Source organism: Lepisosteus oculatus, chromosome 2 (genome assembly GCF_040954835.1).
Source record: "Lepisosteus oculatus isolate fLepOcu1 chromosome 2, fLepOcu1.hap2, whole genome shotgun sequence".
Lineage (NCBI taxonomy): Eukaryota > Metazoa > Chordata > Actinopteri > Semionotiformes > Lepisosteidae > Lepisosteus > Lepisosteus oculatus.
The window spans coordinates 69,718,802-69,733,580 of NC_090697.1; the positions used below are offsets into that span (position 1 = coordinate 69,718,802).

Here is a 14,779-nt window from a genome sequence, read left to right on the forward strand (position 1 = left end):
TGACATGTAGCTTAGATATGGTCACAAATGCAAAATCAAACAATTGCAGGAGGGAAAAAAAGTCTTCCAACAAGTTAAAAACCTCACAGCTTTTATTGAAGCACGTGCAAGAGGTGTGCTCCCTATGCACTTGGCTGAAAGAGCCAGGGGAAAAAACCAGTGCAATTGTTACAGACCTTTCCTTAAAGTGGGCGCTTATCGTATAGGACACAGAATCCTCTTATGTGCAGAGCTGGCACCACGTACCAACTACAAAGAAGATGAGTTTCAGCTACCAGAACAATCTCAGTGCAGCAAACATGTTGGCCTGGTGCAGATGACTCAGCTACATTGACAATTTTAATAACATTCTCCTGAAAACAGTTTTCATAGTCTGCATCTGTGGTTTCCAATCCAGGTCCTCTGGACTCTCACAAACTGCTGGTTGAGTTCCAGTTGAAATATCATTGACATAATGGTACCGATACAGTCCGAACTCTCTTTCATTGTTCTTATGTACAGTATTAAACATTTTAGTGGGTTCCTTTTAACTATTACATTTCAGTTATAATCTATCAAACCTTTTGAGTAGATAAAAATATCAAGGAAGGCTTGAATTTAATTGAGAAGTGGTAACGAATTGAGAGCCTGGGTGGGAAACCAAGTTTGGGAAGCCCTGGTCTAAGTCAATCTTATCCTGCTTTCGTACAGCTGGAGACTGACAGATTAAATCTAGCCATGCAATGATTCTCCACATGAGCTACTTCAAAGGCTACTGAGGCCTATTGCAGGGTTGAGGATACCACCCTATTCACTGCAAAGTAGAGTTTGAAGGTTAAAATAGTCTCAGCTCTCCAGACTGGAGTTTACACTTTTACTGCCAAAATATGTTTTAGAGAAAATGCGAATAATGTCATCTTCGACCTACATGACACCCACTAACAGAAAGACTGCCATGCAGTGAGCGTTCTGTCTTTTCAGTATTCGTTTTCCAATTAGACGTCTCCCTTTACACACCAATTCCTAGCCAGTGGCTCCTAACTTAATGAAATGATTTATAGCTCTTTGGGGTTTGGCATGTTTTGTTATTGTTGTTATTAATCATAAATATTTTAAAACTGTAGGTGGTTGTGATCAACTATTTCTGTTGAAAAGTAAAAAAACAAAAACAGATACCATCTTCGTTCCAGTTACTGAAAATCAGGGATGAGGGATGAGGGCTCAGTCCATCCAAACACCCACCTTCTAACAGCTTTACACAATTCAGTGTCGTAGGGGAGCCGGAGCCTATCCTGGCAAGCAACAGGCACAAGGCAGACTACACCCTGGACAGGACGCCAGTCCATCACAGGACACACACACACTTATAACAGTGCCAGTTTTCCCAGACATAAGGTAAACTACCAGTATGCATTATGACTGTGAAGAGGAACGACAAAAGAACATACAAACTCCACGCAGACAGCACCCCAGGAATTGAAAGCAAGGGTCCAGCAACGCCAACCACTGCGCCATCTGTAATCTCTGCTGGGGACTGATAAGACAGACAAGTGGCTGAAGTGTTCAGTGAAAGGCAGCTCACTTTATTTTGCAATTAGCAGTTATTTTAGCTGGGAATCAGCCTTGGCTAAAGATTGGTTTATTTTCGCTAAAGATTGGTTTCATAGTTGCATGGGGCATCGTGTTCTAAAAAACAAAAGAATGGAATGCTTATTTTAATATTCATTAAAGCCAACTGTGTTTCTGTAAAATATGAACACTTAATTCAATGAGTCTTTAAATAACTAGAATATGCATAATGTCTCTGTAAAGAAAAAAAAACTTACAAAGTGTGTAGTTCTGTTATTTGAAGTGGTCTTATGCAGGTTTCTGTGTAAGAAATGCATTTTGTTTTAGTAACTCTGGCTTTTGTTTTTTCTGATGCTCAGTATAAAACACATGGCGCACCTTATTTTTGCAGACTGAACAGAGAGGCACAGTACAGCTCCCCTGTACCTGAAGAGCCATGTTAAGAGAGTCCTTCATTTGTCCCACCTGAGCTCTTCATGACTACATTGAATCCCTTCCTGACTTCATTCTTCTAAAAGACCTCTGTTCTCCAATCATTGTTCTAATGTCTTATAAAGTGTTACCAAGTTTGATCCTGTTGAAGAGCAACAGTCCAGCAGGATTCATAAGTGTCTATAAATCTTCAGCAGCACAAGACCACAAGAAGTGGGCAAAATTAGTACAATTACAGCACAGCTGGACAAATATAACTCTTCTGCACAGATCCGAAGTTACCAGTGCCCAAGAGCAGCACAATTTGGAGAGCAGTGCTTTGGACAACCTGTTACTCACAAAAACTGCAGGGCTGTGTTTCTCCAAAAGCAAGACTCGTGTTTTAACACATCATGCTGTAGTTCCATCTGCTCCAATCTGTAGCTCAGGAAAAGAGATGTATTCAGTAGGACTGTTTTTTGACACTTTCAACAAACCACGTTAGGCCTGTCCAGACAGTGAGGCTCTCACTCTTTGACTGAATCGCCCAAAAGAGGATTCTATGTTCCAAGTTCATTACATTATAGACATGAATCAACCAGAATCAACCAGAAAAACGCTCTTCCAAGCTGTGATTCCCAGTGCAGAGAGAATATTGATACTGGGGTTTTACAATTCACACATAAAAAAAAAAAGGCCGGTCCAGTAATCCGTACAAACGGAGACATTTAAACACATGACCAAGGCAGCAGCTAGACCACAGAGCGGAAGGCAGCACGAGGCACACAGGAATGAGAACGATCAAGGTCAATAAACACGAACCTCCTTCACCTTATAGCAGCAAGAACAAATGCACACATAAACATACTCTTGAATGAATGAAAGAATGAAAGGGCTGGGGAGACCACCATTGAACACGACCGGAAAAAGAACACGACTGCAGAATTATTCTCCAATGGGGATCAGTAGACGGGAAACACTCTCTCACAGAAAATAGAAGAACAGTCACAAACACAACAGAAGCCCTTAAAATTCGCCCCTAAGCCGATAGAAAAAGATGTCAAAGTTTGCACTGAAGTTGATTCCATATCGGAATAGATCTGTTTTCCCCACTCACAAAGTATGGTTCTTGATGAACAGAAGGTAGAGTTACTGTGGCTGAAGGCTGCTGGTCTAATGTGATTTTTTTGTAAATATGATGGACTGCTCTAGTAATCCAGGGCAGTGAGAAATCTGCCATTGTCCACCCAGTGAGGGAGCTTTCCAGAAGCCCATGCTGAAAGATGTAATGAAGAGGGAACCAGACAGCCAAACATCCTCTCTCCACTACCCAGCAAATGCTTTGAAACAAGACCTGAAGGCAGGTGTGAAAGTGGGGATGGTTTTGGGTGGACATCTTCCCCTTTTCTGTTTTTCTTTGAAGGTAGGACAATAAATGCACTTTTATTACTATTATTCAAGAAATTGTCCACGTGGGAGGCAGAGGTCTCCCACTCCAGTGCCTCTGTCTGCCCTGCCTGTGGAGAGGAGAGTGGGTCAGCTTAAAGGTCCCATATCTTCTCCCATCATTCCCCGGCTTGGCGGTCATGGACGAGGCTCCTGTTCAGGTTAGTGGCAGTCTGGGGTGGCTCAGTTCGGAGGTGGTGGAGGGGGCGGATCTCTCTCTCTCGGCGATCAGTAGAAGCGCTTGCGGCTGTTCTCTTTCCACTTCTGGTAGGCGATGACGGCGATGATGGCCAGCATGATAGAGCCCAGCAGGCTGAAGAAGACGATGAAGAACAGGGTCACCCCGCTCATGGGCTCGGAAAAGTCCTCGGCTGATGGGAGAGGAAAGGAGAGGTCAGGGAGAGAATTCGGACCAAATCCAGAGGGGGAACCCGGGACGCTCTGTGTAAGCAGGAAGGTGCTTCCCCACTCCTTCACATCTGCAGAGAAGAGGAGTGTGGCAAGCTAAAAGACCGACAGCAGTGGTTCCCCAGGCCTGGGCCTGGTGACCCACATACCTGCTGCTTTTCATTCCACTTTCATTAGATATCTGAAACCTCACTTGACCTAAGAACTTGACCTGCTTCACTGGAATATTTGCATTTTGTTTTTAGTCTGGGATTTTATTTCACTTATAAAATACAGTGGTTAAAGCACGGACATGTTTATGAGCTGGGAACAAACAGTTCAGATTAGTCTTATTGTTACAGTGTCAGTCAATGAAGTGTCTGATTGTGTAGCTGAAGGCTTAGCTGGAACTAAAGCCAACCGGTCGGGGGGTCACCAGTAACAGGACTGGGAAGTACTGCCTGCAGGAATACCTGAATTGGACATTTAATTATCTAATACCCCCAAATCACCATAATCAGCTCTGAATGTATCTTTCGGTGAACCCCAGGAGCTTCAAACAACAGGCTGTGGAGTAGGCGATCTGAAGTAACTGCGATGAGCGTGTCTCAAGCTGGCAGGTGCATGCAGAGCAGAAGAGTGCAGTGTTGATGTTTGAGCACGAGCCTCACCCTTGAGGAGGGACATGTTGTCCACGCTGGGGAAGGTGACTTCCTCCTCCTCCTCTTCCTCCTCAGCTGTCCTCAGCACGGTCAGCTGGTACAGCTTCAGGGAGATCAGGTCATGGTTATCTACAGTGACAGAGAGAGAGAGGTCAGGGCAGGACGTTCCACCAGTGCTCTCGGGCATTTGGCATAATTCTGTGTTATCTACCAGGGTGACGCAGAACCTGTGGTCGTAGCTTTAGAGGAACAGAGATGGCGGTATCTGTGTTTGGAGGAAGCAGTGCATTGTGGGAAGAACAGGGACAGGAGAGACGGAGTGGTCCACTCCAGCGAGAAACGGGCTGCTTTTCCCCAGCAGGACGGCTCACAGCGCTGGAGTATTTTTAACAGGCAGCAGCGTGGATATAAATGTGCTCCAAGGTGGCTGTGGCCTTCACTGGAAATAATAGTCTAAAATTAGCGTGCCAGTACTCTTCTATGGCCAGGGTCTATTCTTATAACTCAGCAGCTGGTCACTAGCAGGGAGCTGGGCATCTTCTCTCCCAGTCAGGGGGCAGCAGCGCCTACATAGATTACATAGATCCTTTGTTGTCCACTACTGTCCAAATCTGTCTTTGGCTTCGCCCATATGAGTACAAAACACACAAGCAAAACACACGAATCACATAAAAGCACAACAACAGTATGTGATACATGAATAAATGGATAAATAAATAGGTAATGGGGGCACTACAGTTACATACATGCACTGAGTAGTTTTATTGCAGAGGGGACAAAGGACTCCCTATAAATGTATTTGTATTTGGTACCCTGATACCATCTCCCTGATGGGAGTATTATGAATTGAGAGTGGAGTGGCTGTGTGGAATCAGGTGGGATGTTCCTTGCCATTCTCAGAACTATAATACGATATAAATTGCTGAGCTGGACCTGCTGCTTCCTAATGATTTTTTCCTGCCATTTTCACAATCCTGGACAGTTTGGTTTTGTTTTTCAACCCCTGGTTTCCATACCAAACTGTCATGTTAAATGCCAGGATGCTCTCAACAAGGCTTTTATATTCCGTCTCCAGGACACTTTGACTGACATTAAAGTTCTTTAGCCTTTGAATTAAAAACAGCCTCCGATTTGCTTTCTTAAAAATGTTGTATATATTCTCAGGGTAACTCCGCCTCTGGTCAATATGTGTTCCCAGATATTTAAAACTCTCAAGAACCTCTACAGACTGACCATCGGCCATTATATTATTAACAAGACTGTAAACAAGTGAATGCTATTGCTGAATGAGTGCTAAGATGTCTCTTAATAGAATTCCCAGCAGCATTCCAGCATGGTTTATATTCCTTACAATAATGTCAGTGGGAAAGTGCTCCCATGAGGAAGTGTTTCCATTCTCACAGAAGACTGTGATTGAGAGTGCAATTTGACATGTCAAGAAGAATTGTTATACCAGCTTATTGTCTATTACTGCTTTCAATTCAACCACTTTGAATGTTTGAATGTTTTTGCATTTAAACAGGGTATAAAGCAGAATCGTAGAGGAGTGTCCTGCTCTCTGTGCAGGTGTGCAAGGGTGCCTGAAGGACAGACACACTCCCCTGGGGTCCTGCCCTGTGTCCTACAGCTGGAGCTCTGTACCTGACAGGTCCCCGGTGATGGCGGAGGCTCCGATGAAGTATCCCTGTGGCAGGCGCACTCCCGGGATGTCTAGACAATCCCGCCACTCCTGTTTCCCATCAATGTCAATCATGACCTGGGGGGACAGGGGGACACAGTGAGAGCGAGAGAGAAGACAGAGGGGACAGATTGACACAGTGAGAGAGAGGGGGGGCAGGGGGACACAGTGAGAAAGGGGACATGGTGAGAGAGAAAGGGGACAGGGGGACACAGTGAGAGAGAGAGGGGATGGGGGGACACAGTGAGAGAGAAAGGGGACAGGGGGACACAGTGAGAGAGAAAGGGGACGGGGGGACACAGTGAGAGAGAAAGGGGATGGGGGGACACAGTGAGAGAGAGAGGGGACAGGGGGACACAATGAGAGAGAGAGGGGACAGGGGGACACAGTGAGAGAGAGAGGGGACAGGGGGACACAGTGAGAGAGAAAGGGGACGGGGGGACACAGTGAGAGAGAAAGGGGACGGGGGGACACAGTGAGAGAGAAAGGGGATGGGGGGACACAGTGAGAGAGAGAGGGGATGGGGGGACACAATGAGAGAGAGAGGGGACAGGGGGACACAGTGAGAGAGAGAGGGGATGGGGGGACACAGTGAGAGAGAGAGGGGATGGGGGGACACAGTGAGAGAGAAAGGGGATGGGGGGACACAGTGAGAGAGAGAGGGGATGGGGGGACACAGTGAGAGAGAAAGGGGGCGGGGGGACACAGTGAGAGAGAAAGGGGATGGGGGGACACAGTGAGAGAGAAAGGGGATGGGGGGACACAGTGAGAGAGAGAGGGGACGGGGGGACACAGTGAGAGAGAGAGGGGACAGGGGGACACAGAGAGAGAGAAAGGGGACAGGGGGACACAGTGAGAGAGAAAGGGGACAGGGGAACAGAGACACCGGACAGGAGGGAGTCTGAAAGAGGCAGAGGGTTAGGAATCAAGAGAAAGACTCAAAGGCTCCACGTGCCACAGGTAATGTGAATCAATCACATTGACACAGTATGTTTCAGCACGTTTAGGGGGGGACCCACTTCATCCACCACAAGCAGTACTGGCCCCACCTGGGTGACACACAGCAGCCTCACCGCACAACAGAAGGGAGAAATCACTTCTCCAATTACATTAAAGCAGAATGTAGCATTTAGCCAGGAGACCAGGGTAACACACTTACCCTTGTGAAGACTGCCCTAGCATTTTTAATGACTGAGCGGTCAAAACCTACCAGGCAACTGGGTATTGACTGATTTCCAGATCAGAGGAAACCCTTAGCCCATCGCTCTTCTTCAGTCGCAGGCAGCTAATCGGTCTGGGCTAGTTAGTAGCCAAGGATCTCCAACTACCTAACTACCAACTAACTACTTCCTAATTCTGGCCAGAAAGGCCTGCTCTCTTCTGTATATGTCTGACCGCCGGACACCAGAACTGTGTCTTTGTCTCCGGCGTGTGAAACATGCCGAGCGTCCCAAAGGCTGCGCCAGCTCCTTCAGAGACGCAGGCCGCCAGGGGGACTACGTGTCCCGCGCGGTTGTTCCCCGGGAGCGAGGTCGGGGCGGCTCACCGTCAGCCTGCGCCGGACGTAGCGCACCACCAGGAAGGTGTCGTGGTTGAGGTTCCGGACCAGCGCGGTACACCCTCCCAGCTCCGTGGGGCGGCCGTCCCGCTCGTGGTCGTAGCTCAGGGTCCCGTTCCCTACCATCGCGGACACGTACGGGAAGATTCGCTGGGACGGGGAGAGAGAAGAGGAAGGGCGCTGTTGTAGTGAATGACGAACGCGGTCAACGGCTTCCCGCACAACCACCCCACAGCATGCCGACTACAACCATGGCCAGGCGTTTTGCATCACTGCAGTGTTTAAGGTCACTCTTAGTACACTTCCGCAGAGTGGGCAGTTCTCCAGCAATGCAAATCTTTTGGCAGTGGCTGAGCAACTAGAGAGAAGGCAAGAAAGCCAATCTGAGAGCATTCTTGTCATTGGCCAAACAGAGCTCAGGAGCGGCAGCGCGCTGGATTGTGGGTATTCGGCAGCGCGCTGGATTGTGGGTATTCGACAATGGTCCGAGTGAGAGCACGTCAGAGCCATGTGCCTCAGCAGACTGGATTTGCTTGCCAAAGTGAAGAACAGAATGCTAAATAAATGCAGAGTAGAAAACACTCAACTATCCAAAAAGAAAGACACCACAACGAAAGCAACATCGGCCGGAAAATTCACGCAGGCCCCCGAAGAGGTCAGCCGAGCTGCAGAGATGCTCAAACAGGCACTACAGTGGTCATGAGAGGAATGGTAGGGGTGCATGCTCTCAGCAGATAGGTGCTGGGGTCTGTGTAGTAGAAGGGTACCTGTGTGCGGGGGGTGTACCTCTTCTTCTGTGCCTGTCTCCGTGGCGATTGGCGCAAAAAGGCAAGGGGCACATAACAAGACAGGCCCTTTAAACACCCGACACTGAGCCAGATTTCTCCACAGCACATATTCCTCTCTCTCCTTATTCATGTTCACAACGCCGCCCAGTAACACAGTATTAACACACACTCACAACATACGTACAACCCTCAAACACCCCCCACCTTCAGCTCGCACGCAGTGAGGAAACATTGAATCTGCTTCACAGTGCTACATTATGAAGATGCTTTTTGCTCTGATTCAAGAGCAGCATGCAGTTGTTGATTCTGTTTTTAACAGTGAAAAACACGCTGCTTACATCTTGGCTTGTGGCTATGAAACCCGTGGCGGCACACGGGGGAGACACCCCTAACGTCCCCACCTCCTTTTGCACCCTAGGGGGTCACAGGGTATCAGAAGCTCAGTGACAATGGGTTGAGGAGAGGCACGTCCCTCTCCACACAGGGAGCGCTGTGTTGCCGATAGCTGGGAGAGCCCTGATCAATTGATCCCTCCCTGCCCTCAGCTATTGCTACTGCTGAAGACACAACCCAGGCTCGAACCCGCAACACCAGAACCATTGCACTAATAAAAGTGTCTTTATTGGCTGAGCCATTCAGGAGCGCTTAATTATTTATTTTCTTAAAATAAAGAATAAGTTCTGCATTCATTGTTTTAACACAGACCTGTAAGATAAAAAGGCTGTTCCTTTATAGGGCATTTTCTGCACTTCTGAAAAACAGACCTTAAAAAAAGGGCCAGAAAGTAACAAGACAATTTATAGCTGTCACAATACATTTTTAAAACTGTGGCAGAAGATATCTGATCTCTGTTTTTATCGACTGGACTGCACTCCTTCCCCAGACAGACGTCAATGCACAGAACATGAGACGTAGTCTAAAGGAAGGTAATCTCCCAGCCTCACAATTTTAATAACTAGTGCTGTGGATGAGATCCAGCATCTTAATTCCTCCCTTCATGAGATATGATGAATGAATTTCCCCTTTAAATGATGTTGAAGAGGGGGGTTTCAAAAAGACAGTGCAGTGAAGGAACTCTCATTGATGTAAGACGAGTGCCTTTTAACACTATGCATATCAGATCAACCTAAGATGAGTAAACATCTTACAGTGAACTGAGCAGCACTTATTCCTTGATAAGCCCATATGCAAGACCAATGAGTAAGATCTTCCTACCACGTGCTGCTGATGGATAAATTACAGAAAAATGAAATTTTCCCCCTAATGCGTTTGTTGTTTAGCCTTAGAAGCGCACTATTTGAGAATAGCTATCGGCTCTCCGACTGTTATTAAAAAACAGAGATTCAGAGAGCATGTTTCCAGCAAAGTGAATGGCCCAGGTGTTGCCCCGCTGGTCTGCTATAATAGTGTCACAGTGACTGGTACTGTACCTCCTGGTGCTTCTCCTCATTGGGATATGTGTCCACAAACACTCCCAGCCCAGTAAAACGGTCCATATTGCCAAAAACAGGCCCTACAATGACACACATACGTACATACAGAGATACAGGTAGACCGGGGTTACAAGACTGCTCTGAGCCATGTCATCAGAGCTGTCTCCACACGCAGTCCAGAGCTGGCTTTCACTGGAGAATAATAACGTCATCTTATTCCCTGGGAAAGTTATCTCCCACGTCTGCATACACAGCAGACTGCACAAGATCTCTCACTCAATTCGATTCCCTGCACGTTTTCACATCCAGATCTCTTTAATGCTTCCACACAGACAGTAGACAGTAGACAAGAATGTAAAACAGGCTCACAATAAAAACAAAAATAAAACAAACTATTCTCACTGCCCTGCCACTGGACTCCTTATGTCTTGCTCTGAAAAAAGTGAGATCCAGGTGTGCTAGATGGGCCTCCTGACAGTGGTACTGCTGGCCTGAAGATGGCAGCGCTGTACCTGTCTGCATGCGCTCCTTGGTGAACCACACCGCCAGCCCATCCCCGTTCAGGTTCTTCTTCCCCTGGCCATGGATCTTGAAGTGCACCTGCAGCTCCCAGTCGCGCAGGTAACAGGGCTACAGGTGGACAGACACATGCAGGGACAGCCTGACGTCTAACAGACAGGGTAACAGACAGTGGTCCTTCCTCAGTATGGGACAAGTTACAGAGCTCCAGAGTCATGCTTTTTTAAAGCCAGTTAAACCAGTGATTCCCTGCACGTGTCCTGACACAGCTGGCTGCTGCTGGTGGGTACTCTGTGAGTGCCGGAGAACTGTCAAGACCCTTCACAGTGCAGATGAGGTGAACCATGTTCTGTGCTCAGAGAGGGCTGTGAGGTTGATGTGCTGAGAGAGGGCTGCGCTGTGAGGTTGCTGCACTGAGAGAGGGCTGCGCTGAGAGAGGGCTGTGAGGATGCTGTGCTGAGAGAGGGCTGCGCTGTGAGGATGCTGTGCTGAGAGAGGGCTGCGCTGTGAGGATGCTGTGCTGAGAGAGGGCTGTGAGGATGCTGTGCTGAGAGAGGGCTGTGAGGATGCTGCACTGAGAGAGGGCTGTGAGGATGCTGCGCTGAGAGAGGGCTGCACTGTGAGGATGCTGTGCTGAGAGAGGGCTGTGAGGATGCTGTGCTGAGAGAGGGCTGCGCTGTGAGGATGCTGTGCTGAGAGAGGGCTGTGAGGATGCTGCGCTGAGAGAGGGCTGTGAGGATGCTGCGCTGAGAGAGGGCTGTGCTGTGAGGATGCTGTGCTGAGAGAGGGCTGTGAGGATGCTGTGCTGAGAGAGGGCTGTGAGGATGCTGCACTGAGAGAGGGCTGTGAGGATGCTGCGCTGAGAGAGGGCTGTGAGGATGCTGTGCTGAGAGAGGGCTGTGAGGATGCTGTGCTGAGAGAGGGCTGTGAGGTTGCTGTGCTGAGAGAGGGCTGTGAGGTTGCTGTGCTGAGAGAGGGCTGTGAGGATGCTGTGCTGAGAGAGGGCTGTGCCGAGAGAGGGCTGTGAGGTTGCTGTGCTGAGAGAGGGCTGTGAGGATGCTGTGCTGAGAGAGGGCTGTGCTGAGAGAGGGCTGTGCCGAGAGAGGGCTGTGAGGTTGCTGCACTGAGAGAGGGCTGTGAGGTTGCTGTGCTGAGAGAGGGCTGTGAGGATGCTGTGCCGAGAGAGGGCTGTGAGGTTGCTGCACTGAGAGAGGGCTGTGAGGTTGCTGTGCTGAGAGAGGGCTGTGCCGAGAGAGGGCTGTGAGGTTGCTGCGCTGAGAGAGGGCTGTGAGGATGCTGCGCTGAGAGAGGGCTGTGAGGTTGCTGCACTCAGTGCTGTGGTGACTGTTCTTCTCACAGTAACGGATGAACAGTACCCAGTGTGAGAGGACCAGAGGCTGTGAGAGGTTTATCATTCAGCAGCTGTGAGCAGTGATCCAGCTGTCACAAGAATGCCTTTTTTAAAAGCTTCATTCTTTATTTTCCTGTCTCCCATCAGCTGGTGCTTTTGCAGGGCGAGTTCTCTTTTCCCTTCCCGCTGCTCAGTCAACTCCCCTGTGAGGCTCCAGACACACGCGTCTTGCAGCACTCTTGCGTGAGCCCATCTGTTGTTGTGCAAAAGTGAACACAGGCCAGTTTTGGGGAACGCGAGGGATTTAAAGCCCTATTTCTGTACCAGCTGAGGCTAAGCCCACAAAGACCCAGCCAGCTGTCTCACGCTGGCGACAGGCAGGACCTCGGCGCGTGCTGCACGAGGCGTTTCGGGCCGCGCCGGGCCCCGACGGCGTTACTTACGACCCGGTTCCACACGGCCCCCTGCTTGCTCTGCATGTCCGGCGTGAGGCGCACGTAGTCGGTGGTCACCATGGTGTTCCCCAGCAGGTCCCAGTGCGAGGAGCTGGCCGAGCCCACGCCTGGACACACACAGGACACGGGGTCAGCCTGCAGCCTGGCAGGGACAGGGCGTGGCTGTGGCTACTGCACGGCAAGGTGCCACCGCAGCCAGCGTCCAGCACAGGAGGCACAGCGGTCAAGCATGCCAGGCTGATCGAGTGCCCTCTGACTTACAGCCGCTGTTCAAGAGAGCATGTGACCTCAGTCACGAAAGCCCAGAGGTCAGAAACTGGGCGTTAAGGGGGGACCTACAATACTTGCTGGATTGTGGTTCTCCATGTTGCCACAAGTAAGAGGCAAAACAACTTTATCAGATGCCTGTCCTGTATATATATATATCCCCTATATTACCTCCAGATTCTGTGTGTTAGCAAATGAGATTGACTGACTGAGCAGCCATTAAAATGTTTAAGGTCTGTGGATTTGAGAGGTCAGTGTGGCCGGACAACTGATTCCTTTCTTTTTCTAGTACTTGACGGTACATTACATCTGACAAGACAGTTTGATACTGACAAACAAGATTTATTTGAACGGGGAACTTATTGTTATTCTTGGGATTATGGGGCACTGCGATCAACATGAGGGGATTCGTAATTTCCTTCCCATTGTAAATGTAAGGAACGGGTAAGGGTTCATTGCGTGCTGAAAGGTAAAGAAAAGATACACAATGTTTCTGGCTGTGGAACCTTTTTCAGGTGACACATTGAAGGCAAATTGAAAGCACTTTGAAGCGAAAACACCGGTTCGTATTCCAACCACTAGGGGGAGCTATATTACTTTGAACGTTTTGCTATGGTGTGACTGTTTTCCTTACACTTATTTAGCGCTTTACAGGTAATGGGGACTCCCCCGACCACTACCATGATGCAACAGCAGCCAAAGTGCGCCAGAGTAATGAAGCCAATTCATTTAGCTATATACCTGCGTAAGATCTCATACTGTATCGGTTAACCAACATAAAAATTGCTCCATAATATTATTTAGGGATGAATTAAAGTGGTTTACACTTCTACCTTTTTTACAGTTTTAATTGTGAACAGAACTTGCAGGCTGGTTTAAAAACACGGTTATGCATACTGCAAAACACAGAATCAGACCAGGAAAAAAACACTTCCATTCGGTTTCTCCGCCAAGGCAAAGGAACCAAAATCACGTACTCGTGTGATCAGGGTTAGGGTTACACACTCCAGAAACCAAAGCAGCCTGCATCGCGGTTGCTCAATTCAACTTGCTGAACCGCCTTGTCAGGTCGGGCTGACCTGTGTACCGGCGGCAACTTTCATGTGAGATTATGGCAAGGCCTCCTCCTTACTCGCTCTCTCGCCTACATCGTTCACCTGTGTTCCCCCAGAACATAATTCCTGAAATGGCTGTGACTGGATGACTACCTCGCGTCAGATTTCGCAACACAACAGCACTGGTCTGGTCAGGTCGCCTCTACTTCTTGCATTACGCAATCCAAGCCAGGCGAGTCACGACGTGCAGGGCTAGGAGGCTAGGAGTCAGGTGCATGCATCAATAAAGCCACGCTGTTTTAAACGCGTGTTGTCAGTGCTCGGGTTGACTTCATATTGTAACGCTTACGGATATTTAGCGTTGCCATGGTTTGACAAGCCTGTCGAAAACACTAGCTACTGAAGATAACGTGACTGTGTTGGCGGATATTTTAGTGCACTTCACGTCGAGTCGATCCGATCCGCCAAGCCAGTGTCAGAAAGCGAAGGCAGCTGGAGATTTCAGCGCTGTCATTTGATTTGCAGGGAGAGTCTTTTCTCTCTCCCGCTATGATCGATCCGCTCTCACCCTCCCCGTTCATCTGTACCGTAATGGATCTTACCTTGGTACGGCTTGATCAGCGAATGCTCCCTTTTCAGGAACTCTTCCACCTCGTGTCCTTCGTCACCCCAGCACGGGCTTGCCGTGAGCAGGATGAAGACAACTGCGAACGGGATCTTTTTGATCATATTGTGAAAAGAAATGAAATAAAAAATTCCCTTGCGAGCCCCAGCTAGAACCTTCCCGTTCATGGCAGCGGCCATTTTGCTCCTCCCCCTCCCTCCATGACACGCCTTTCCCCACCTACCTCGCCTCTCAGTGGCTGGTAGGATGTGTTGTCATCAACTATTCGCTGCACTGAACTGCCATTCACGAGTCTAACTCTACCTGTGCCCCGCCCCCGATGAATAATGACAGTTCGTTGGAAGCGAAATATGATTGGTTCAGGGGCTAATACCCGCCCACTTGTGAGACTTTTGGGATTCTATTGGTAAAAGTTATTATCAATTAAAGAGACTCCAAACATCCCGCCCACTCCCGGAAGCAGTTGCCTTGGTAACTGATTCCGTTAGGAGGGTGAATAGTAAGATGTTGAAAATGTTTGTCTAATAGTGTAACGTTAAAAAACCAATCTGAACACTTAAAAAAGTTTTTCTTAGCCACAGGCCATATACCTTCTA

General features: G+C 48.6%; 1 protein-coding gene across 2 annotated transcripts; it reads right to left on the bottom strand.

The window, feature by feature from the left end:
* Window positions 1-74: 74 nt before the first annotated feature.
* On the bottom strand, window positions 75-14,388 carry lman2la (lectin, mannose-binding 2-like a). 2 transcript variants are annotated; one of them, XM_006625526.3, is made up of 9 exons: window positions 14,161-14,388; window positions 12,225-12,343; window positions 10,424-10,541; window positions 9,909-9,991; window positions 8,458-8,490; window positions 7,679-7,840; window positions 6,096-6,210; window positions 4,464-4,583; window positions 75-3,776 (listed from the first exon to the last, which is right to left on the bottom strand). In XM_006625526.3, exons 1-9 carry the CDS (start codon window positions 14,360-14,362, stop codon window positions 3,634-3,636), a joined length of 1,095 nt encoding a protein of 364 aa, XP_006625589.3. In that variant the 5' UTR covers window positions 14,363-14,388; the 3' UTR covers window positions 75-3,633. The 2 variants fall into 2 exon arrangements, with proteins under 2 accessions (XP_006625589.3, XP_015217287.2); XM_015361801.2 differs by lacking the exon at window positions 8,458-8,490.
* Between the last annotated feature and the right edge of the window lie 391 nt (window positions 14,389-14,779).